A 24,505-nucleotide genomic window follows, 5' to 3' on the forward strand; every position below is an offset into this window, starting at 1 on the left:
TTCTCATGGCTTTCCTCTGGCTGCTGTGTGTTTCTCTACCCTGCGACTACGGCTTCCTCTGCCATCCTGGCCGTTTCCCCGGCTGATCGCCCTCCTTTCCAACCCTCTTACTCTGACTGGCTGTGATCAGGGAGAGAGGGAGGAGAGGGAGAGAGAGGGAGAGAGCGAGGGGAGGGGAGGGGTAGACGAGCGAACGTGTGGGGGATGATGCTCCTTTGTTTGAGAGACACGCCAAGTCTCTCTCCCTCTTCCTCCCTCCCACTCTTCCTCCCTCCATTAGAACCTGTAGTCAAACAGGGGTCTACTACTGTAATCTACTGCTGTACTCTACTGTACTCCACCATAATCTACTATACTCTACTGTAATGCAGTGCTCTACCATACTTTACCATAATCCATTGTACTCTGCTGTACTCTTCCATACTCCATCCATACTGTAATCTACTACACTGCACAATACATTAATCTACTGTACTATGGTGTAATCTGTACTGTACTCTACACTACCGTAATGTACTGTACTCAACCAACCTCTACCATACTCTACTGTAATCTACTGTACTCTACAATACTCTACCATAAAGTACAATATTCTACACTACTGTAATGTACTGTATTCTACTGTACACTACTGTAAACTACTGTCCTCTAATGTAATCTACTATACTCCACCTGAATCTACCATACTTTAATGTAATCTACTGTAGTCAAACTGCGATGTACTGTACTCTGCCATAATGTACAATATTCTACATTACTGTAATGTACTTTAGTCTACTGTACACTACTGTAATCTATTGTCCTCTAATGTAAGCAACCACACTCCACTGAAATGCACTGTAATCTACCATACTTTACTGGAATCTATTATAATCTACCATAATCTATTATACTGTAATCATTTATAATCTACTGTAATCTACTATACTGTACAGTCATCTACTGTACTCTAGTGTAACCTGCTTTAATGTACTGACCCAGTGGGAAACAGCCTCATCTGAGATTAGCACACTGCACTCGCGCGTGTGTGTGTGAGAGAGAGAGTTTATACGCACACAACTTTCTCACTCTGTACAGTCTCTCTCTCATACGTACGAACACAGCAACACAGTGAAGGCTTGTGCCTCTCAAACCATCACAGTTTCAGTTCTCCTTGCTGCTATATTTACGCAGCGCTGCAGACGCTCTACTGACACGTTTCACTTTCCAGTCAAATCCTCTTGGGCAACTTGCCACCCCACCTGAGCAACTAATTCCTCTGATACCACACCAGGATCCTGCACCAGGAACACAAGCGCATGGCAGTGTAGTGGCGACACAGGATGTAGGCAGGGCCGAGTGAGAAGGGGGAAGTAAGGAGGCATTCCTCACCATTTTGTTCCTCCATGCTGCTGGGGGTGTCTCCAGTGTCCTGGGAAAGGCCGACAGACCAGTAGGACATTCCTACTGGAGTCACCGGATTACCAGTATCAGAGCAGAGCTGTGGCAGGACTTTCCAGAGAGAGGGAAAGGCCTGGATTCAGCTGTCACCCTGCACAAAAAAATAATAAAATACATTAGTGATGAAGAATCAAGATTGAACACAACCTTTTCTAAAACTCAGCTCTCTGGACCGGTACAGGATCTTGCCCTCGTCTCTGGTTATTATGGGGATGTTATTGACCTTTTATTAAAAATCAGATCTGGTCCAGTCAGTGTCGTCCACCTCTGATATGATGCAGTTTGATTGATTACATATTTAGTGTAGAATTGATTAATACTACACTGGTTGTCTATGTGAAGAATTATTATTATTGGTTTCAATGGAGTTTATTGGTCTAAATGCTGTTTCAGAGGCTTTTCCACCCTGACAAATATTGGTATGAAAATGGTCAAATTTAAAGATATTGAATATTGGCACAAAATATCAAGTACCAGCAGCTTCAAATCCCCAAAATACTGGTCTTCAAAAACCCATATATCAGTCAAACCCTAGTTTCTAGTACCTGTTCTGATGGAAATCAGTATTAGTTTTAGACATAAGTGGTCCCTAAAGGTGCTTATATCATTATAATGTGGACAAACCAAGGTGCACAAATTTACACAAATCCTTTACTTCAGTATAAGTCAAATGTGGCAAGCGGGGCTGGGATCGAGTGCCGGTCGGGAGGCGGAGAGAGCCAGCTGGTCAACGAGGCACACCTGTTCCCAATTAACCTTGCCCTATATATGTCTCCCAGTAGGTGGAGAAGAGCACCATGTCGAGCCACGAGAGCGCTGCCTCTGACAGCAAGGACAAGGGAAGAGCACCAATACACCTAAGCTTGAAAGGCCTCTCACTTGAAAGGCCAGACTGTTGTAACTCGAGTGGTGCCCACTTTATGTTGTGATGTGTTTTGTTGTATGTGACATAGCCTAAATAAACCACAGGCGAGAAGAAACATCTCTAGCTTCCTTCCCATTCAACACATTGGCACTGTCACATAGAAATACCACGATAGAATAAGATTCTGGTGAAGTAAAATAAATGTTTGTAGTTAAAAATTCTGCCTCAGTTTTAGATGTTTGCCATGAAATGTACTTAGTAACACTTAGTTACAGTTTCACCATCCAGGGTGAGGAGGTGGAGCTAGCTGTACCTGGGGGTTCACATCAACAACAAGCTGCACAGGACTGATAACATGGAGGCACTGGACAAGAGAGGGCAGAGTAGACTGTTCTGCTTGAGCAGGCTCAGGTCTTGCAACATATGCAACAGACTTCTCAACATGTTCTACCAATCAGTGGTTAAAGGGACAGTTTGGTTTCTGGGGGATTCAGCTATTTTTCCTACTTAACCAGAGTCAGACGAACTCGTGGATGCCTTTTTTATGTCTCTGCATGCAGTTTGAAGGAATGGGAACGGTTAGCTTAGCTCAATTGCTGGAGGGATAGGGGATCAAGTAGCAGCTCCACACTAGTCCCTGTGCACTAGTCTACACATGGCAACACTTTCTATATGGCCTCCATAGACTTGTCGATGTTATATGATGTACATTTGCACATCATCTATATTGGTATAAATTAACATCTGCTCACATTATATTTATATTTGCATACACTTTCATATAGGAAATACATAAACAGCAGTTTTAGTGAAGACTTGCGCTACATGCTGGTGTAAATATCAGTCTTTTGGACTCAACCATTTGGCTTCAGAACACTTAGATTATGCTGCATGAGCTGTTGCATTTTTTTTCCCTTTTTGGAACTCTAAAGAACCAATCCCCCTTCACTTCAGTTGTTTTGGAGAAGACTAACATGGAGATGCGCTAAAACTAACTCGCTGTGTGTTATGTGGGCATGCAAACTTAACCGGTGTGTTTCGACTGGCATGAGGGGGAGTAGGCTAGATAATGACATAATTTCCATTTTTGGGGTGAATTACTGCTTTAAATAAATAACTTGAATAAAATGTATTTACTCTGCGCCTCTCAGTGTTCACAAATTCTGTTTGGGAAATACAGTGCAAACACAAAACTGCCCCATTAAGATGTGACATGACTCACTGTTTCCCAACTGTATTTTAGTGCCCAAGCATACACACACACAACCTAACAATTTCCTGCAAAAAAATATAAAATGAAATGATGTGTTCCACTTTGAATGCAGACAGTGGGTGCAACTGGCGTCACTCTGAATGGCGAGAGCGTTACACCAAACCCATTCAAAAAGTTGGCAATTTAAGGTTTGTCTTCTTTATCGACAAAGGTGCAGAACGCCTAAAATATTACTCAGGACCTTTTCTTGGTTATTATGAGTCACTCTCCAATTCGGCATACATGTGATACACCAACCAGCACTTTATTTCAATGAAATTTCAACTTTTATAATTAGTTCGCCTGTTATTCCTCCCTACTACGTTCTTCCACCAAAATACAAAGTGGTGGGCGGTAGCGAGCAGTGTGCACCAATTACAAAAATTGGGATTTTAGTTAAATAAGCGCTGTTTGGTGGATTATATGAATGCCGAAGTGAAGAGTGGTCTCTAAGAATTTAAGAAATGTCTTGAAACATGTTCAAGACATCAGGGGTATGTACCTTTGCTAATAAGAAAGGACACATTACATGGCCAGATTTTTTTAAGAGTTTGGCGTGACGCTCTCTCCAAAACAAGAAAACGGCATGTACCGTAGCTGGAAAAGCCCAAAAACATTTTAGCACTTGTTGCACTAATAGCAGCATAACATCATAAATTCAAATTATATGACATAATAGTTATTAATAGCCGACTCACCGCATCGTTGACAAGCCGAGTGAGCATATTGAGAGAAACTCAGAGGTTTTTTAGACGTTTGCAGTGGCAGGCAGGGATTGGAGCTGTGGACTGAACTTGACTTCCTGATTCCACAAAGCAAAACTTTTCCAACAATCAAATAGATGCCATTGTCAAGTTAGACAGGATAAACATTAGCACTTCCGGTCATAACCGTCAAAATAAAGCAAGATAGACAGAATAAGCAAAAGCACTTCCGATTATAACTTTCAAAGTAAAACCAATCAGCCGAGACAATGAACAAAATCAGTCCCGGTTATAACGTTCAGCATGAAACCAGCCAATCAGAATAATAAACAATGGCACCTCCGAACATAACTTTCAAAATAAAATCCTTATTGATGAACATATGTTGCAACGTTTTTTTGTGCAATAGGCTACAAATTACAGAAGTGAAAAGGGAGAATACATTTAAGGGGGAATATGTGGTAAATTTAAGTTTTTTTCCCCATAAAAAGTCCATTTCACAGCAAATAATCAGAGCCCAAGCAAGATGTCATCTATATATGTATATATAGGCTACCATGCAATATACCATATATGGCTGCCAAAAATACAAAGAGAAAGACTTGATCACAAAACATAGTAGACTTACCAATTTTTTGTGTTGTTTGAGTGTGTGTGTGTGTGTGTGTGTGTGTGTGTGTGTGCGCCAGCCAGAGACTGAAGCCTTCATTAGGCAGCTTCAATAGGCTATCTTTTATTTGTTAATCCATTCTCATAAATCAGGTGGACAAAGTGAAACACAAAGCATTTGGCTTTCTTTTTATTTAGAATTTCTATTTAAATATAAAACGCTGATGACTAGTGTAGGAAATATGAAGAGACAGACTTGTTTCCCATGGGTTGTAATAAACAAATATTGAAATATATAGGATGATAAAAGTCAGTTAATGTTCACACTATCCATGTAATGATAACATTGTTCCTGTTACAGTATTAAAATATTACCTCCGAGGTAAATATTACCTCATTTGGAATAGGAAACAGAGTTCCTTCCAACATTTGAAAGGGGAGGAAAATGCTCAACAGAGAGAACATTTGTATTAGGTCACATCATATTAGAATCAACACTTATAAGTATGAAACAAAAAGGAAAAAAAGTACTTTTATCTGCATTTATCACCTACTCAACATTTACAAAGATAAACAGAAATTTCTCGAGAATTTTTCCTCTCTGCACATCCCACATTGTCCCACAAACAGAGATTTCATAAACAAATGTAATCGATCGATGACACTGACATTATCCCCCTCATCTCATACATGTGAAAATATAATATTGCTATTTATTCAGTATATTCTTTCTTGTGCATATATCTCATTTCTTCAGTCTACTGCAGTATGATGTGGAAGAACTGGACTAGACAGGAGAGCAGGTGTAGGAAACGAGACAAGGAAATGGTTATGTTATTATTTTAACAACTAGAATTAGTGTCAATAGATACAGTCGGCAAGACAGGGAACGCCCACAAAAACATCATATCCTCTCCTTCCAATACTTTTCTCATGGGTATAACAACTTACAGTTGACATCGCTGGCCATGTTAATAAGTCCACATTTATTTTTGTCTTTCAAATTGGATTTGATCAAACATTTTAATGACTAAAGATGCACTAACAAAAAGAAAATTCTGAATTAACACCAGAAAGGCCAAGCTGCAGCCAATTGGCGGCTGTTTTGAATTTTTAGAATTGAAATATCGGCTTTCAAAATGCCCCCTAAATCTATTTATTGACTGATACTACTTGTTACCCAGCCTTATAGTCACACTGGGCTGTCAAAGCTGGCAAATGTGGTCTTAACTTTGACAAACACTGGCACTAACAATACCAGTGTAAGATAGAGGCGTCAGTCAAATTACAGAATTGTCAGGGAATGGACGGTTCTTCCACTCCAGTCCAGTTCACTTTCATTTTTATTGGCTATCTTTCGGGAGCAACAGCTCTATGTGTTTCCTACACACTGCATTATGTCATTTTATCATACAGTATGTCTAGCTGGTTCAAGCTGGATCCTGGATCTTCTCCTCACTGTAGTGACTGTCAGATATGATTGTTTTCCACATACTCTACACCGACTGTATCTATGTACTCAAATACTTACTTTCACCATGTCAATTAGGGTTCGACCGATATGGGCCTTTGAAAGCCAATAACCAATTCTGATATTTTTGGATTGAAGTTGATGATATTTGATACTTTGCCAATTGATACTATGCCAATATGCTGTATATTTAAATTTGACCAATTTCATGCCAAAAAATCCCCCAAAATAACAAGTATTCAGTGTTTCCCCTAGAATTGTATTCTATACTGAAACAGCATTTAGATCATCATGGGACACTAAAACTCTCCACTGAAAGCCAGACTGATGAAATTATTTTAGCTGGGTTAGCAGCTCCTTAAAGCAGGGTGAGGCAGGTTTCATGTCAGGTTTTACAGACTGTTGAGTAAAATCATATCCTCACCTCCAGCATATTGATAGTGGACAACACTGACTGGATGATATGTGATTGTTATTGGCCTGATATATCGGTCTAACCCTAATGTCAGTATAATGGGAGGGGGAAAGATGGATTGTAGAGAATTGGGATGCGGCCCGATGGGGAAGTGCTCCGCTCACAGGGTTTCACTCAGTTTGATGGTCACTGCTTTCACCTCGGTGTACTCGGCCAGGGCGTACTCGCCGCTGAGGAACACAAAGGCAACAGACATGTCACTGTACAATGTGCATTATGCTAGATAGTGGATGAAAATGAAAGAATAATATAAACAATGAGGCATAGTCATGGTTCTTGGCTCTTACAGCTCTCGTCCGTTGCCTGACATCTTGTACCCTCCGAAGGGAGTCTGGGCATGGAGGGCGTTGTAGCAGTTTACCCTTGAGAGGCAGAGAGAGCATTTGTTTAGTTTCACTTGTCATTAGCCCTGTTTCCATCCAATTGACAATTTTTTACGCAAAAAATAAAAGGTGAACTAGGTGTGTTTCCATTTGCTGGGCCGAAGTGAATAAAAAGACTTCCTGAACATAAAAAAACACATTCACTAGAAAAATGAAACAGAATGGATTAATATTGAATAGTATTGGGTGAGTTGTTCTTGTTCTTTAGTGTCAGATAATGTTGGTCATATTTCAGGAGGTTGTGGTGGACACTGGACAGATATTTTACAGACATACAGACTGTTGTGAAATGACACTGTACCATTCGTCAGGTTATCATGCTAAACCTGCATCATTATTTCTCCAACAAATGTGTTTCCATCACTATTTATATCAGAATTTCTTTATCAAAAAAAAAAAATCCTGCTTCAAGCAAATGTAAAAGCTTTTTTGTGATTTTATATTTTTAATTTTGCCATTGCCATTCAGTTTCTCTAATGCCATACATCATAATTCGCAAAAACTACTTGGATGGAAACCCAGCTATAGAGAGTGACCTTCAGGCACAAACTTAGGTCACGATCCTAAAGAGTTAAATGGTACGATGACATGGAAAACCATGTTGGCTTAAACACAACACTAAGCACACATCACACATCACTCCTCTTGTTCAGACATGATAGGAGTCAAACTGGATCATCTTGTGGTCTACATTAGTGTTACATCAATATGCGCTTTTGAAGGCTGATACCAATAGCCAATATTTTGTGCCAATTTTCAATATCTCCCCCCAGAATTATATTCTTGTCAGGGTGGAAAAGCCTCTGAAACAGCATTTACACCATGGGACACTAAAACTCTTAATTGAAACACAACATAGTTATAATGAGAATAAAACATATTCATGCATACTTGTGTGGAATCCAAACTGATATTCAATATCTTAAAACTGGATCACTTTCATGCCAAACATTCCAAAAAATGTCATGTATTCAGTGATTTCTTCCAGAATTGTATTCTTGTCAGGGTGGAAAAGCCTCTGAAGCATCATGGGACACTAAACTCTCCATTGAAACCTAGAATAATAATACTGATAAAGCATATTCATGCATGCTTGTGTGGAATCAGATCAAAATGGTTCATTAGAACCAGTTCAGGTTAAGGGCTTCCCATAGACAACCAGTGTAGTATCGATCAGTTCTAAATATGTAATCAATCAAACTGCATCATATCCATCATATCAGAGGTGGACGACACTGACTGGACCAGATCTGATTTTGAATAAAAGGCCAATATATCCATATCCATACCCATATATCAGTCTAACCCTAGTCCTGCAACCATAGCTCCAAAATAAACTTTATATCACCATGAGCAGTTAACAGTCAGAGTCTGGAAACAACATCTGTGAATGAGCCATAGCGTTGAGTGTGGAAGTGGGAGGTAGATGCTATTTAACGGAGGCTTACCAGACAGTGCCGGTCTCCAGGGCTGCAGAGACGGACAGGGCTCGGTCCATACTTCTGGTGAAGACCGCCGCCACCAGGCCGTACTCCGAGCTGTTTGCCCTCTCTATGGCCTCCTGCTGGCTCTTGAAGCTAAATATACACTGCACTGGACCGAAGATCTACCGGGGGGAAAGACGTGGTAGAATGTGATGGGATGAACATGACCAACCTTCTGTCTGCAAAATCAACTATTCAGCAACACATTAAACTGTACATCTTTTCCTCTTGAAAGCCCCATGAAGACATATATCAGACTAAAAATTTGGGTAAAGCCCTTTCCACAGATGAAAAGCTGTGAAAACTGAGTTACAGTGGGTCTACCCTCCACTACATCCCTGATTATTATTCTTAAAAAGATGTTAAAAAGTAAAACCATAATCTGTGATAAAGGTATGGACCTGTGGACATGTTTTCCCTTTGTCTAGTCTAGACCTCCGAACAGATTCAGTCCCAAGCGACCCATAAATGAAGATTTTACTGGTTGTTGATTTAGTATTGAATTGTTTAACTGTCTACACTGTTCATGGAGAGAGTGGTGGGAGTGAATCCTATGATTTCAATAGTCACGCTTATACATTCTCTAAAGGGATAATTTGTAGTGAATTAAACTGTAGTGAAATTAAACTATTCTTCATATTGTTGTGGACCCCCTGGAACCACCTCAGGGACCCCTGGAACCCCCCCAAGGACCCATGGGTGCTCTCTGAATCCCACTTTGAGAACCACTGGTTTAGGTTCATGGTGTAATTGAACCACAAATCCACAAGGTGTCAGTCTTTACTTTCACACCATTACTTTCTATGTCCCTACTACTGTCCCTGTCTGTGTCAGTTCCATGTGTATGAATGAAGCAGGAGCTAACCTCTTCCTTGGCGATGCGCATGTGGTCTTTCACTCTGGAGAAGACGGTGGGCTGGAGGAAAAGGCTTTTCTCCCCCACCGCTGCTCCTCCACACTCCAGTCTGGCTCCCTCCTTCTTCCCACTTTCAATCAGCTCCACGATCTTGTCGAACTGCTGCCGGTCGATCTGGAGACGCCACATATGGATAAGTGGAGAATATTAATACAATATGAATGGTCAGCGGTGGGAAGAAGAGCATGAATCCTTCACTGAAGTAAACCTGTATGCCCTCCTGTACATTCAAAATACTGCTACAAAGTAGAAATGTTTTTGCCATTAAGTGAAATTGAGTATAAAACCAAAAGTGGGTGATTTTGATAAATTATATTTTCATTTTCTTCTTTTTTTGCAGGCATGACATTTTTCTTCAAGTAAAGTAAAGTAACTGCAAGTAACTACTTATTTTATAATTTGCTGTATTTTTTCATTTATAACTTTTCACTTTTTTCATACTGCATATATTTCATATTTTTGGTACATTTTCATATCACATCATTTTCATTCTTTTTTTGTTTGCCTCAGTATGTCCTACTGCTGTTTTTTTGCACACCCTTATAAAGCTTTTAATTTTATTAATACATTTCTATTTAACATGTTTTAGTGTTGAAATTGTCAGGTGCTTTATGTTTACATACCCCAGATTTTGTTATACTACTTTGCTATATTTTTCTTTGCTGTGCCCTGTTATTACTATTTGCAGCTGCAATGACCCAATTTACCCACAGGGATCAGTAAAGTTTCACTATCAAATATTAGATGTACTAGTAGTAATGTGGAGTAAACAGTATAGGATATTTGCTGTGAAACGCATAAGTATATGTTTTTAAGTCCCCTAAAATGGGCAATAAACATAATAATCTAAGTCCCTTAGAGGTATTTCAGAATTGTACTTTGCCACTCCCTACCTGCGGTCCATGTGATGTCCGTGGGTCCAGTGGATCTCCTATAACGATTTTCTTGGCGCTTTCTACGCTGCGACGCACAAACTCTTCATAGATGCTTTCCTCCACAAAAACACGTGATGCAGCCGTGCAGCACTGACCCTGGTTGTAGAAAGCCCCTTTCTGGGTTTCCTCCACAGCCAGCTCCACTGCTCACACACACAGAAACACATGGGTTTATATTGACAGTAGATTTCAACTGTTATGGGTTTATGAAGGCTGATACTGATATTTTTGGAATGAAATGGACAGTAGCAATAAACAATATCTTTAAATTAGACTAAAAAAAAAATCCCCAGAATTGTATTCTTGTCAGGGTGGAAAAGCCTTAATGTGGAAACCACATTAAGACCATCGTGGGACACTAAAACTCTCCATTGAGACGTAATGTAATAGTAATACTAATACTTGCACTAATACTAATAATAATACTAAAATCAGATTCATGCATACTTGTGTGGAATCCAATCTAAATGTCTCATTAAATGATCCCTACTGGATCCTCTGACACTGTTAGATCTCATCAATCTCTAATTCCAGATGATTTCCAGGAGTTATTTTGTGATGAAATGTTGTTATTTACTTTTTCGGTGTCCCACAACCTGCCTCATCTACTTTTACTTCACTTAGTGATTTCCTACATTTCCCAGAATGCCTTTTAACAACCCCCAGAGAAGGGTCGTGAATTTGTTGTATTGAACTGTAGTTTATACATGTAGGTGGAGAGAGCAATAGGGATAATGATTGTGCTAGTAAGAACAAGAGAGTGAGACTTTTTCCAGTCACTCCTGACTCAACACACAACATGTCTTGTGGCTGCATTGCATTCTGGTCTATTGAGACTACTGTCAGTGGAGAAACTGGTCTCTCTGCCTCTTCTATGATGGATTTCTCGCTGTATCACATCGTACATCTGACTTGTAACGAATATGCAAAAAATTTGGATTTGAGCTGCTTTTCTGAACACAGCATCTCTTTACTGATGTCACGTTGCAGAGTTTCTGGGTAATGAAGTCCTTCAAACTTTCAAAAATTCAAAACATTATCTCTCGCTGCCTCTTGGGGCCGCCAAGGTGTGACAAGTGCGGCTTTAAAAAAACATATTGCAGGTCTTATTGCGACTCCAGTGCCCATCAAAATAATCACAAGATAATATTTTGTCTATATTATGCATGCCTAACGACCGCCTCAATGAAAAGTAAAAGCAAAGGTAAGCTAACTCTCTCTCCCCCTTTCTCTCTCAACACACACACACACACACACACAAAATCTCCTTTGTTGCGTCTGAGCGTTGGAGCTTTAGAGAGACAGAAAGCTAACCACATTACTTACAGTCTGAGTCAGCAAACACAATGCAGGGGTTCTTCCCTCCCAGCTCCAGAGTCACTCTTTTCAGATTACTTTTGGCCGCAGCCTCTTTGATCAGCTGGCCAACCTGCGGACAAGAGGGCGGATCACAAGGGGGAAGTCATGCATCAATGTGTCAGGAGTAATAATAAAACGAGACTCGTTTGCATAATAACAGCACCAAAGAGATCAGTGTCTTGGGGATGTGAGTGTTTTGCAATGTGGCATCGCTGTGTCACAGCAACACAGGGCTGGGTGGTAGGCCGTACTTGAAGATAGGTGTGGATCAACATGAGGGTATGGATTTACAATACTGATGACAATGATATTTTATTGTTTTTTTGTTTTTTTTACATCACTGATGATGTGTCCAAGGGCATCAAAAGACTTCTGTACACCTATTAACCACTTTTTAAAACTTTTTGTGTTCCCGATAAAGCAATGGAAGTTATTTCTGCAATTTGATTTTCCCTTTATAGGCTATATACTTAACAGTTTAATTTAATTATATTCACAGTATAAAAGAGTAAACAGAAAGGAGGAGAAACCTGACTGAACTCATTAGCTGGTATCCCAGAGTCATGTACTTTTCATAAAGCACCACTGGAAAAACACTGTATTCAGTCAAAAATAGTAAGCAACAGGCTACCTCGCCAAAAACATTTACATTTAGCTGACATGCTTACGAGAGTGAAATACAATGAGTGAGCAGGTAGGGGTTTCAGTGTCATGCTCAAGAACACTTCAAACTCAAACTCAAACCTCAAACTGGGATCTGGTTAAAGGAAAACACCAAGTCTTTGGTAGTTTGTCAAGTTGGTCAACTTAGAACATAGACACCAACATCATCCATAGCCCCCTTTCCACTGAGGGCCAAACCTGGTGCTTGAACTTAGTTCCAGAGTTCCTGACCCCTTTCCACTGGGTTGGCCTAGGCCAAAACAGGGCTAGTCCAGGAACTCAAGCCCCACTACTTGGGCCTTCCAAATCCTCAGGGCCAAAGCTGTTAGCCCTGAAGCTTATACATCATCACATTCTATATTTTTCAAATAGGGGGTGTTGCTAGTAACGTCTGTAACTGAGTGCAGCCATTCCTACATTAATGAGCATCTACCTGTTAGAAACTAGACATGTTAATTCTTAAATCTGCATTACTTTCAGCTGCTATCTTAGAAAAAAAACAAACCCAAAAATACATCTTGCTACACAACTTTTTAGCCTGATACTGTATATTAAAACCAACATTGGCCTTATTTAGCTGTCTAGAAAATACCCCAATTACTATCACTCACTTTCCAAGTTTGACACACACAGTAGTAAAGGACTAATGTTAAAGGAAAAAAAAAATGCCTTTGCTTATGCAGGCAAGGCAGTTTTTTTTTACTTTAACGCCTTCAGTAGGCGTTTAAATCACTGCCCAGCGATGACACTGTTTTTTTATGTGAGTGATGTTAGCCTCATCCTGCAACCTTCTTCTTTTTTAAAACTTCCCACAAAGTAATTCAAACTAATGTTAACGATTATACGGTACATTTGATAGCAGCGTTGTCTGCCATGTTTGATGACAAGCAGTTGTGTAAGTTAGTTGTCATGGTTACGCAGGGACCAGGTTGCTCAGTGGAAACACTTTAATAAGTTTAGCCCAGTGCTTAAGTTCCAGGCTAGAGTTCCTGGGCCAAAGTTCTTCGGCTTTTGGCCTTCAGTGGAAAGGGGGCTCATGTGTCCCAGGTGGATCTTCGAATCTGGCGCCTAATATCACTCAACATAGTGTATGCTAAAGTGCTAGCATGGAGCCTTGGAGCCAACAAAATTCAATTTTCAAAGTTCTTATCAATGTATCTACCTTTCAGTATTTGTCAAAAATACTGATCCTGTAGCAGAAGTGCTTTGTCATACACTCACATACCTCTGTAGAGCCGGTGAAAGCCACTTTGCTGATGTCCATATGGCTGGCGATGGCTGCTCCTGCTGAGGGACCAAACCCTGGCACGATGTTCACAACTCCAGGGGGGAATCCCGCCTGACATGGCAACCCAGCAGGTGTGTTAGTGGAGGGGAATGAAATCATTTGAGAACCCAAAGGACCCCCCGAATAGACACATATTAAGCCCCACGGGCTCCATTTGAAAAGTTGAGTAAACTGAGTTCTCTCTTAATATTATTGCAAGATGTCAAAAGGTCAATCTCCAACCTGCGGTAAAGATTTGGATCTGTGGTAATATTTCCTTTTTGTCTAGTCCAGGGATTCTCAAAGATTTTCATCTCCCAAATAGAAATATACTAGAATATCATTTAGTCCCAGGGACCCATATGGGAAGATTTCTGTACAGGTCAGAGACCTGTACTTGGAGGACATAACAGTGGTGAGGGGTAAACCTAAGATTACAATAGTAGTTTTATACATTAATGAAATTATAGTGAAATCAAACTATGTCTCATTCTTGTTAGGGACCCCCCCAGAACCCCCTCAAGAACCCTTGGGAGTCCCCGAACCACAATTTGGGCATCACTATGTAAGTGATTAGGCCCAGAGAGTGGCTCTTCGCTGGGCATAATCGTTACCAAAACATGATAAAAGCGAAGCAGTCTAATCACATAAGAAGCAGGGATTTTCTATAGGAATAAAAGCCCAGAGTCTTTGCGAGCGGCGGGCTGCCGGTGGTTTAGAGTCTAAACGTCCCTCAGCCCACGGCTCGGATCAGCCCCGCTCTGCACGCTGAGACCTAAAGTCGGACCTCTTTGATGAGCGATCCAACGTGGAGGGCCGTGAGGGGGGTCTGCTCCGCCGGCTTGATGACCACAGTGTTTCCACAGCTCAGGGCCGGTGCTATCTTCCACGTGAACATCAGCAGGGGAAAGTTCCACTGGCACAGAAACAAAACACAGCCGTATGAACACAAGTTAACTGATACCATAAAAAACAACTACACAAATCAACTTAACTGACACTTTCACTATCAATCACATAAATCTTTATGATGTAAAATCATAGTATATATCATAGTAAGTAGCTTCAAACTGATTCAGTTATATGAAGATATGGTTTTATGAGGGAAAACAAGTATAAATTTACGATTTTCTGCAAATATAATTGATTTTTGTTATGTTTGTGGAGGTCATAGTTTACCCACTTTTTTTATTTACCACTACATCCCTGCTTAGAACCATATATGAGCCCAAGCAACACACACACATCATCATTACTCAGGTTTTTCACAGTAAACCCAGAGCAAAATCCACTTTATCACTTGGCTGTCGGTCCGGAGAGATTATTTAATTCACAGTGTTTTCTCATACAAGATAATAAAACGAGCACTAAATCATCGGGGCTGGAGATGATTCAAAGTAAACAAACGTAGAAAAAGATTTTCCAGGTGCTCCTTCCCATGTTGGAAACCAATGGATGAATAATTGGGCACTCAAACCCAAATTAGACAGCAATACATGTGAGTGCTGAATGTTTATTGTTTAGGCATTGTTAACTTTTACAGCACTTTGGAAACAGCCACCGCCATTAAGGGAGTTTGGGATCGCAAGTCGGGAGAAAGGTTTCCTGTTTTCCTTTGACAATGACTCATGTTGTGTGTGTGCCAGTAGTACTTTTAGTAATTACACAACGTCCTTCAGTATAAATTTCACTTTTATGATATAATCTCCCATGTCAAACAACAGCCGTTTTGTTCCTTTGTTGCCAAAGCAACATTAGAGGTTATAGGCTTATGCGCAGAGATAAAAACTGAATGGCTGTATTCTGTCAAGATGTAGAAATTATACTCTCGCGCCTGTCTGGATCGTCCATGACAAAGTGCAACGCGATACCGTGAAGAACCAAACGCTGCCCCACCCTAAATCTGATGAAGTTATTATCGAAAGGGAGGGGGGAAAAAACAAAAGAAATACATATATTCCAATGTGTGAAAGCAAATCCAAGCGGCGCAGGATTGCAGCGGTGTGTTCCTGTAAGAATACCCCTGGAGGGATTAGGAGAGAGGAGGTCTTGTTTGGGGAGGGCAAAGATTAAGATAAGGTTTCTGGTACATTTACCAGGGTTTCATTTCAACCTCGCATCCAGACAGGGCTTTCAAATTAAGTGCAGTTGCCTCGCTTGCACTAAACATTTATGATCAATGCTTCTTCTGCAAGTTAAGTCTTCCAGTCTTCAGTGGTTCCAATTAAGCTTGAATATGTTTCCCAGAAAGCTCGAGATGTTACTTGAGTAAATGATGGAGCCGCGCGCTTAAGGATTGAGAACCACTTTGCGTTTAAGCGTCCTGCTGCGATTGAGGCTCTGATGCCATACCTAAATCTGATGTATGATGATTATTAACCATATGTAGATATATGCCAGACCGCAGCTGAGCATTGTGCCATAGGCGTGTGTGTCGGCCTATCAGACCTTGGCACTGACACCCAGATAACGCTGCCTTGGATTCTATTTCCTGAGGTTATAAATTATATATTGTGCAACGCTCTGTGTTCCTTACGCTTATTAGGAACAGATTGCATTACAGCAAAATTCTCAGACATCCTGGAAAGAATACCTTTTACTGGATTTCCTCAACACAATAATGACACACACACACACACACACACATACACACACACACACACTACAGACAGCAACGTGATGTTTTTATTCTATTTGTGTGCCACTAAGTGCGTGCATTTCATTTTCTCTGAGGTCTTTTTCACACCATGCCAAAGTAAAATGAATTATTGTTATACATTATTACTCATAAATTAAAAACAGATCCACTTTTTACTTACTGGAATGATGGCTCCGCATACGCCAACAGGCTCGTGTTTGGTGAAACACATAAAGCTTTCATCTGTGAAGAGGAGCAACAGCACAATCATTTTTATCCCCTGTTTTGGACCTGTGGGTTTCTACCTGTGCACTGTACCCACAGCTCATATATATTTTATTTTCTATACTCTTTTGCCTCTATTGCTTCAGGCTACTGTTATGAAATGGGTGTAAATTGTAGGTAAAGTGAGGACAGGTTATCGACAATGTAAAAGTCACTCCCTGAGAAAATGTTTCAACCTTTAAATATGTAACTGATTCAGTATGTTCAGAATTTTTCCACACTATTTCTAATTTTGGGACACTCAACTACCCGGCCTACACTTTGTATGTGGGCAACGTTACCCTTAACATTTTTGGAAAGGATGGGGCAATTAAAACCTCTCCCTTCCTCCTTTCTACACCCTTCTCCTGTTTTAATTGGGATGCAGTGAGTTGTAAATCATGTGCATTTCACCCCTCAGTAAATCATATCAACAACACCTCTGCTTGGGAAATCACTTAACTGAAAGAACACTAAACTCTCTTTTAGGGTTAGACCAATACATTGTTTTGCCAATAAATCATGCTGATAATGGGCTTTTATTAAAAATCTGTGTTGTCCACCTCTGACATGATTTAGTTTGTTTTTATTACATATTTATTGTAGAATTGATCAATACTATACTGGTTGTCTATGGGAAATCCTTAACCTGAATTGATTCTAATGTGACATTCTAGTTGAAATCCACACAGTATATGAATATAATATTATTATTATTAGTAGGATTAGTAGTAGTAGTAATAGTAGCCTAGTAGTAATAGTAGCATGGGTTTCAATGGAGCGTTTTAGAGTCTAAATGCTGTTTCAGACAGTTTTCAATCCTGCCAAAGGAAACACTGAATCCCTGTAATGTTTTGGAAAGTTTTGGCATGAAAATGGTCCAATTTAAAGAAACTGAATATTGGCAAAAGAGATTAAATCCGAAAAATATCAGCGTTGGCATTGGCATTCAAAAACCCATATCAATCACAACACTAGTGGTGACATTAATACCCACAATCTTCCACTTTACTCGCCTTCCATGTGTATGTGATATTTTGTAGATGAATGTGTCAGAGGCTCAGCAGATAACTGGTCAAACCTGGCCTCCCAGTCTGCGCCTTGACCTTCTCCAGTTTCCCATGAGGCTGATCACAGACTGGGAGACTCCCCCATAACAATTCTCATCTCAGGCTCCCATTATCTTGGGAGAGCCCAAGTTAAACAGCTCATCAAATGCTACATTTACATAGCGGGGGAGTCAATGGGGAATGTCCTCATACAAAACATGTAAGGGGGAATCGCTATCATCACATAACACAAGATACACAGTCAGACAGGCAGCCTCAGGCCTAGGTTTAGTGGGCTGGCAAACGCTCCTTATTACAAACTCATATACACATTCACGTATCCTCCGGCAGATTGGAGTTTTAGTTCTATAAACAAAGCTGTTCTGGAGGCAGAAATAATCTCATTGGTTGAGTTAAACCTCAATGGGTGGAGCCAAAGAACCACAGTTTTTCAGTTAGCTAAATTAGCTAACTGGCAAACTTGAATGGCGAAGAAGGAACTCTGGTCAAAATATAAATAAAACATATAAATGGCAATGGCTTCTTTAAAAAAAAAAAAAAAAAAATTCTACTAGGTGCAGATGTTGTGTCATGGGAGCAGAGCAGGTGCGACGTCAACGTCAAATGCTGAAATGCTAAGCTAGTTAATGCTAGCTTTTTTTTTTTCATTGCGGCTTCAAAACTGGTTCCACGCTGCCTTAACAAATAAAGAAAACTGAAATCCAAGCATCTTAAGCAAAATAATCAGTGTTGGTGTCGCACTAGAGGCAATAACAACATTTTACACCCCTATTCATTTTGCCATTAGTCTGACAATGCAATGGAATCGGAATCCCTTATTTGGGCAGAAACTTTATGTCATGCTTCAGTGGTCTAGGCTAGGCTGGTTTGAACTCGGAAGGTCAGCTAGGCTAACTAGCTAACCTAGATAACTTAGTATGACTAGACTGCATTTATTTTTCAGTTAGTAGCAGAGTGCTAGGCTTCATATTAGCTTCCTCCTCTCTTACCTCTTGCCTTTTTCAAACGGCTTCAGTCTTAATAGTTACTTAGCCAGAGAAACTGTGGTTCTTTCATTCCCCCCACTGAGGTATAGCCTAGTTTAACCAATGAGATTATTTCTGCCCCCAGAGCAGCTCTACTGCCAAGAAATGCTTGTAGAACTAAAACTCCTATCTGCTATCCTCTGAGTGTATTCAGCCTACAACCATGCAGTTTTCATACAAAACCACAACTACACTGTCCTCATCTTGCTCCGGTATGAAACTAGGGATTACTGGCCGAGCGGCTCCTGGGCCGCCGAGGCGTTGAGCAGGCACTGATGTGGAGTGTCTGATTGTGTGTTAATCCTCCCAGACTGTTGCACTTCACTGATTACCATCACTCCCTCTTCCTCTTCCTTTTGTCCTGCCGGGCCTTTCGTCTCTCACCACTCTATTGGGATCTAATCGAGAGGAAAGAGGCGAGCATGTTTTGTCTATCTGCCGTCCTGCAGTGGCAGAGTAGACGCGAGGTTGGATCTGACAAGAGGAGGGGGGAAGTATTAAGAGGCTGGAGGAGATACCACCCAGGGCTGTGGACAATCCTGAGCCTGGTAGAGTGACTTGGTCTAATTAACTTGTTTCCTAGCGGTGCAATTCAATAGTGGGCTAATAAAATAAAATGGCCCAGGGGCGTCCCGAGGAATCATGCACACTAAGGTTGTCCACCTCCGATATGATCAAGGTGAGGATATGATTTTACACAACAGCTTCAGGGTGTCAGTCTATAAAGCCTGACATGTAACCTGCTTCACCCTGCCTTAAGGAGCTGCTACCCCACCTAAAGGAATTTCATTAGTCTGGCTTTCAATGGAGAGTTTTAGTGTCCCATGATGGTCTAAATGCTGTTTCAGAGGCTTCTGGGGGAAACACAGAATCCCAGTATTTTTTAGAATATTTGGCATGAAAAATGGTCCATTTAAAGATACTGAAAATGAGCACAAAATATGGGCACAAAATATCAGCTATCATCAGCTTCAACCCAAAAATATCAGCCATTAGAAAACATACATTGGTCAAACCCTGATGCACGGCAAAAACAGATTCTTGTAAAACTCATTTTTAAAAGTCAAAAGCAGCAGACATGCACACTCACCTACAGGCAAGCTTTTGCCATGTATCTTGTCAGCCCAGCCAGCGTAGTAGCGAAGGGTTTTGATGCTGCCGTCCAGGTCAACGAAGAAAGACTGCAGGAAGGGTTTCCCTGTGTCCATAGTCTCCATGGTCTAAAGAGGCAGGAAAACTACAATCACTGATCAAAACTCTGTCATAACATTTTTTTTAGGCATTTAGGTGACTCTTTTTTCCAGTGCAAGGTACAGGACAGTCTCTCAAACCACTAGGTTACCCTGCCACCCCACTACTAGTAAGGTCTTATGGTTTATTAGCTGTCATAAAGAATCATACCAATACCATCTATCATCTATCATCTATCCCCTTTATAAAAAACTCTGCTTGTTTTCTCAACTCTTGCACACTGCATGTTGCCCATCAATTCACTGGTTGCTATAAAACAATGTTTTATACTCCGTTATATACCAGGAATTTAATATGCTGCGAGACTTCTTGGTTCCAGATACAACAATAATAATAATGATTATAATAATGGTGAATTAATCTAAGGCTGAACAAAGGCAGTGAGTTCTGCGAGGCTGAAATAGCTGGCGAGGCTGTTCCTGTGTGGAGCCAAGGGTGGTGCGGTGGGATATCAGCCACGGCCTTTAAAGTAAGCCCATTCCAATGTACAGTATCTTGAGAAATACATGGCGATTAGACATGCATGCAAAACTAATTGACAAAAAAAAAAAAAAAATCTGTAATTCAATAAGTTTAGCCATAATAACTCAACTCAGATATCCCATTCGAAGAGTATTAGACTTGAATTTCCAAAATCAAATTTGTGATAAACTCTATACAGTATATCACAAACTAACATGTGTCAAACACGATTTGTTCCGATGTTTGCTGGAGTCATTTTCACTTCACTGCAAAAGAAAAGATAAGAAAAAGCAAAGCACCGTGGCTCTGAAGCTCCAGCAGATACTGTACGCCTTTCACTGTACCTTTAAAATGGCCCGAATCTGGTCTTTATTTCCCCAAACAGAGCTGGGAGTTTAGTGTAATTAGCCATAGCCCTGCACACTACCACTCCAGAACATGTTTGCAATTAGCAGTCACATGCAATCTCATATTATTACTTCACTCACATCTGTAAGGGTTCATTTACAAATCTAACTCTTAATGCAACCTGGCAGCTCAACAGAGTGAAAAGGCACAGCAACGGGGATTTCATTACAAACAATATCTGAGGGAGAGGGAAAGTAAAATCTAGCAATCATTACATAAAGAGAGAGAGATTGGGGGTGTGGAGGGGGGTTGTCATGATGTCATGCAATAATAAGGGCCAATCCCTGATATGAACAAGTCAATATCATGAATAAGGCAACAGCAGATGGACATTTTTCAACTGTAGGGAAATCCCAGAGTTTTACAGTTGCCTAGTTATGTAACATAATTTACTTTATAATTGAGATCTATTGTTGTAAAAGAAAAAAATATCTAAACCACAAGCAATGCCTAGCAAAGAAATGTGCTGTCAATTCTAACTAGACCTGTTATTATTGTTACTCAGTGTAGGCATGAGACAATAACATGGGCGTCAATTGGATATTGCAAGATATGGTCATGATACCTTACAGCCTAAGTGAGTCCAAATTTGACAGTGCAGGTTTTTTTTTTAATCATTATAAGAGAGAGCAAAGATCAAGCAAAAATTATGGATAAAATATATTTGTGAGCAAAAAAATCACATCAGGGATCATTCAGGACCAATGTTCCTGATAGTTTGGTGACCTATGTCTAATAATTTATCACATTGCCCAAATAACCTAATAATAATAATAATAATAATAATAATAATAATAGCCTATCCTCTTAATCAATATGTCTAATAATTCATGGCATTGATCAAATAATAACAATAATATATTGTCAGTCACCAGTCATTGCTCCACTTGTTCACAAGTTTTGGTAGTTGTTGTGGCAAATTATATTTGATGCAGGTAGCCTTCTTTGCCATAACTCCTATTGAATTGAATTTACTTGCTCTTGGGACTTGTTTTATGAATTGAGAAACTGTAAGAATATTCTTCTACCTGAAAGACTGAGATCTAAACTTTATTAGTGTGACCCTGGCGCGACTCAAGCCTCAATACGTGCCGCTCTCTTCTGTGGAGAGAACATCACCCTAAATCCATTAAAAAATTTGGCAATTTATTGTTTACTTGCTTTATTGGCAAACATACATACCTGGTAGAACATGACTTAAGACTTTTTATAATTTTGGGGGTCTTCTAGTAAATTCGGCATATAGATGATTCACCAAGCAGCACTTCTTTAAAAAAAATCAACTTTTATAATTGCTTCACGCTCCTTGCTGTCGCACATCACGGTGTATTTTCGTGGAAGAAGATTGGGTGAACAACATAAAAAGGTTAAATTTTACTTAAATAAGTGTTGCTTGGATGTATACCGAATTTAAGAGTGTCTCTTAACAACTGAGAAAAAGTCTTGTCATGTTTCCCAGGTTGGTAGCCTACGTAGCCTGCGTTTGCCGATAAGGAAGACAACAGTAAATTCCCAGATTTTGAAATGGACTTTGGTGTCACAGACTACATCTAGCCATAGAAAGCATGGGGAATGAGCCCACCGCCAGCAGTAGCCGGTCCCTCTCCATCAGGTCGGCTAGTTTGTGCAGCAGTCTCCCCCGGCTGGACGCGTCCATCCTCCGCCACGGAGAGCCTCTCTGCTCGGCCGCCTTGGCTGCCTCTACCGCCTTGTCCACGTCTTCCTGAACAGAGAAATGAAGCAGGATAAAGCAGGTCCGGATAGGCTATGCCGTTCTCTTGTATGGGGAGAGACTTATAGCAAATTCAGTTAAAAAATCTGGCAATGTAATTTGGCCTTGCTTATCGGCAAAATTAGGCTACCACCAAAAATTTGACTTAAGATCTTTTCTGAAACGTTAAGAGCCACTCTTCAATTCGGCATACACCCAACATATAAAGCAGCATTTTTTGATTTTTTTTTTTACTTCTAGAACTGGTAGTCATGTTATTCTCACAATCTTCCTTCATCAAATACTCTGTGGTAGGGAACAGTGTGAACCAATTCTAAAAGTTGAGATTTTATTGAAATAACGTGCTGCTTTGTGGATTGTATGTGTGCCGATTTTACCAGAAGATCTTAACGATTTGTAAATGTTATTAAGTCATGCTCTACTAGATAGACACTTCTGCTGATAAGCAAGATAACCTTAAATTGTCATATTTTGAATGAAGTTTGGTCTTGACGCTCTCTCATATGGGGCTACAGCCAACGCAATTAAGTACAAACAAAATAAGGCTGAGGTTTAAAGTTCATTTAAAGGCTTATTTGAAGTCATTATTCACTGGTACAGTATGTAGGCCTAAAGCAGGTAAAATGAACCTTGTGGAGCTGAAATCGATCTATTCTTACTTTGTCTGCTTCCTCCACATCACAGATTTTGACACCTGTTGCTGGGTTGAAAGTTGGAAATGTCCTCCCTCTGCTGGATGTGTGCCATTCATTGTTGATAAAAATCTGTGGAAAGTGTTTGCAGACATCTTCACCATAACCCAAAGTCATATTTGTCATTATTTCTGACAGAAGACACTTGCCATGGCTTTGACAGAAGCCTATTCTGACATCTGAGCCTGCATGATGTCTCAAGATTTAACACTGTGACTAACGTTAATAAAAGCACAATGAGTGAACAATGCTTTAACCATCTCTAATTAAATACCGTGCAGTATTTCATGAGCTTGGTTTCTATGTAGAGCCTTCTTACCTTGGTGTGTCTGATGTCCTGGACTTTGACAGGCTGGGGAAAAGCTATAGCAGGGATTCCTTCGGCCACTCCATTCTCTGCTGTTCCATTCTGGGCCATTCTGGGTCAGCAGTACAGTCCACAGCCAGTCTGTCTGCTCTCTGTCTACTCAACACTGTCAGCTCATCCACAGGCTTTTATAAGAATGTGGAGTTCCTCCCTCCTCACACAACAGTTGACACTCCGCCCCTATCAAAATATCAAGAGCCCTTATCTGAGGGGAATCTTGTTCTTGCAGCAGCCTGGAAATATCCTGCAGCCGTTTACTGTAATAATCCCTAATACTGGATGCATAAAGACTTGAACTTGGGGAGATGTTGGCCATGTGGTTTTACCTCCTTCCTGTAGATACAGTAAAGCAAGACTGTCAGGCAGCAACAGTTGCCATTTCCAGTCTTGAAGATAATAATTGCAGTGCATTCTCATTTTGCACCATTCTAATTGGTGGGATGTAATTGAAAATCCAGCATACCAGGCCGAGCTCACAATCATTAGCAGCTAAACAGCCCTTGTGTGTGTGTGTGTGTGTGTGTGTGTGTGTGTGTGTGTGTGTGTGTGTGTGTGTGTGTGTGTGTGAACGCTCCATAATTGAGAGAGTCAAGAGTAAAATTTCACACCTGAGTTATTGGCTGTGTCTTTCAGTCCAGGCAATGAAAGTAATGAGAGCGAATTCATTCTGCTGCACAATATTTACATTGCAACACGGCAGCTTTGATCTGCTTCTGTCGGCCTATTTGGAGCGACTGCGGGCCGTTCATCAACCGTGCAAAGGTGTGATGAGT

General features: G+C 40.4%; 2 protein-coding genes across 2 annotated transcripts in view; both read right to left on the reverse strand.

Moving 5' to 3' along the window:
• Positions 1-4,336, reverse strand: part of lrrk1 (leucine-rich repeat kinase 1) — a 65,009-nt gene extending 60,673 nt beyond the window's left edge. Inside the window, exons 1-2 of the mRNA XM_071908905.2 lie at positions 4,256-4,336; positions 1,372-1,531 (exon numbers count right to left, since the gene is read on the reverse strand). Coding sequence (XP_071765006.2) covers positions 1,372-1,441 — 70 coding nt within the window. The 5' untranslated portion in view covers positions 1,442-1,531; positions 4,256-4,336. The remainder of the gene's footprint in view (positions 1-1,371; positions 1,532-4,255) is intronic.
• A 717-nt stretch (positions 4,337-5,053) lies between these two features.
• Positions 5,054-23,823, reverse strand: aldh1a3 (aldehyde dehydrogenase 1 family, member A3). The gene is made up of 13 exons (XM_071908919.2): positions 23,685-23,823; positions 23,333-23,437; positions 22,524-22,664; positions 19,911-20,040; positions 16,643-16,704; positions 14,611-14,739; positions 13,782-13,895; positions 11,861-11,963; positions 10,493-10,677; positions 9,549-9,713; positions 8,648-8,805; positions 7,104-7,178; positions 5,054-6,986 (listed from the first exon to the last, which is right to left on the reverse strand). Exons 1-13 carry the CDS (start codon positions 23,781-23,783, stop codon positions 6,917-6,919), a joined length of 1,536 nt encoding a protein of 511 aa, XP_071765020.1. The 5' UTR covers positions 23,784-23,823; the 3' UTR covers positions 5,054-6,916.
• Between the last annotated feature and the right edge of the window lie 682 nt (positions 23,824-24,505).

Source organism: Centroberyx gerrardi, chromosome 1, assembly GCF_048128805.1.
Source record: "Centroberyx gerrardi isolate f3 chromosome 1, fCenGer3.hap1.cur.20231027, whole genome shotgun sequence".
Taxonomy (NCBI): domain Eukaryota; kingdom Metazoa; phylum Chordata; class Actinopteri; order Beryciformes; family Berycidae; genus Centroberyx; species Centroberyx gerrardi.

What these genes read in the sequence shown, in the direction of transcription:
- aldh1a3 (XM_071908919.2), bottom strand. Translation starts at nt 23,783, where the DNA reads ATGGCCCAGAATGGAACAGCAGAGAATGGAGTGGCCGAAGGAATCCCT. An exon ending in TGCGCATCGCCAAGGAAGAG is followed by an intron (nt 8,806 to 9,548) that starts GTTAGCTCCTGC and finishes TCCCCCCGGTAG; the next exon opens with ATCTTCGGTCCAGTGCAGTG. An exon ending in CTGGAGACCGGCACTGTCTG is followed by an intron (nt 7,179 to 8,647) that starts GTAAGCCTCCGT and finishes CTGCCTCTCAAG; the next exon opens with GGTAAACTGCTACAACGCCC.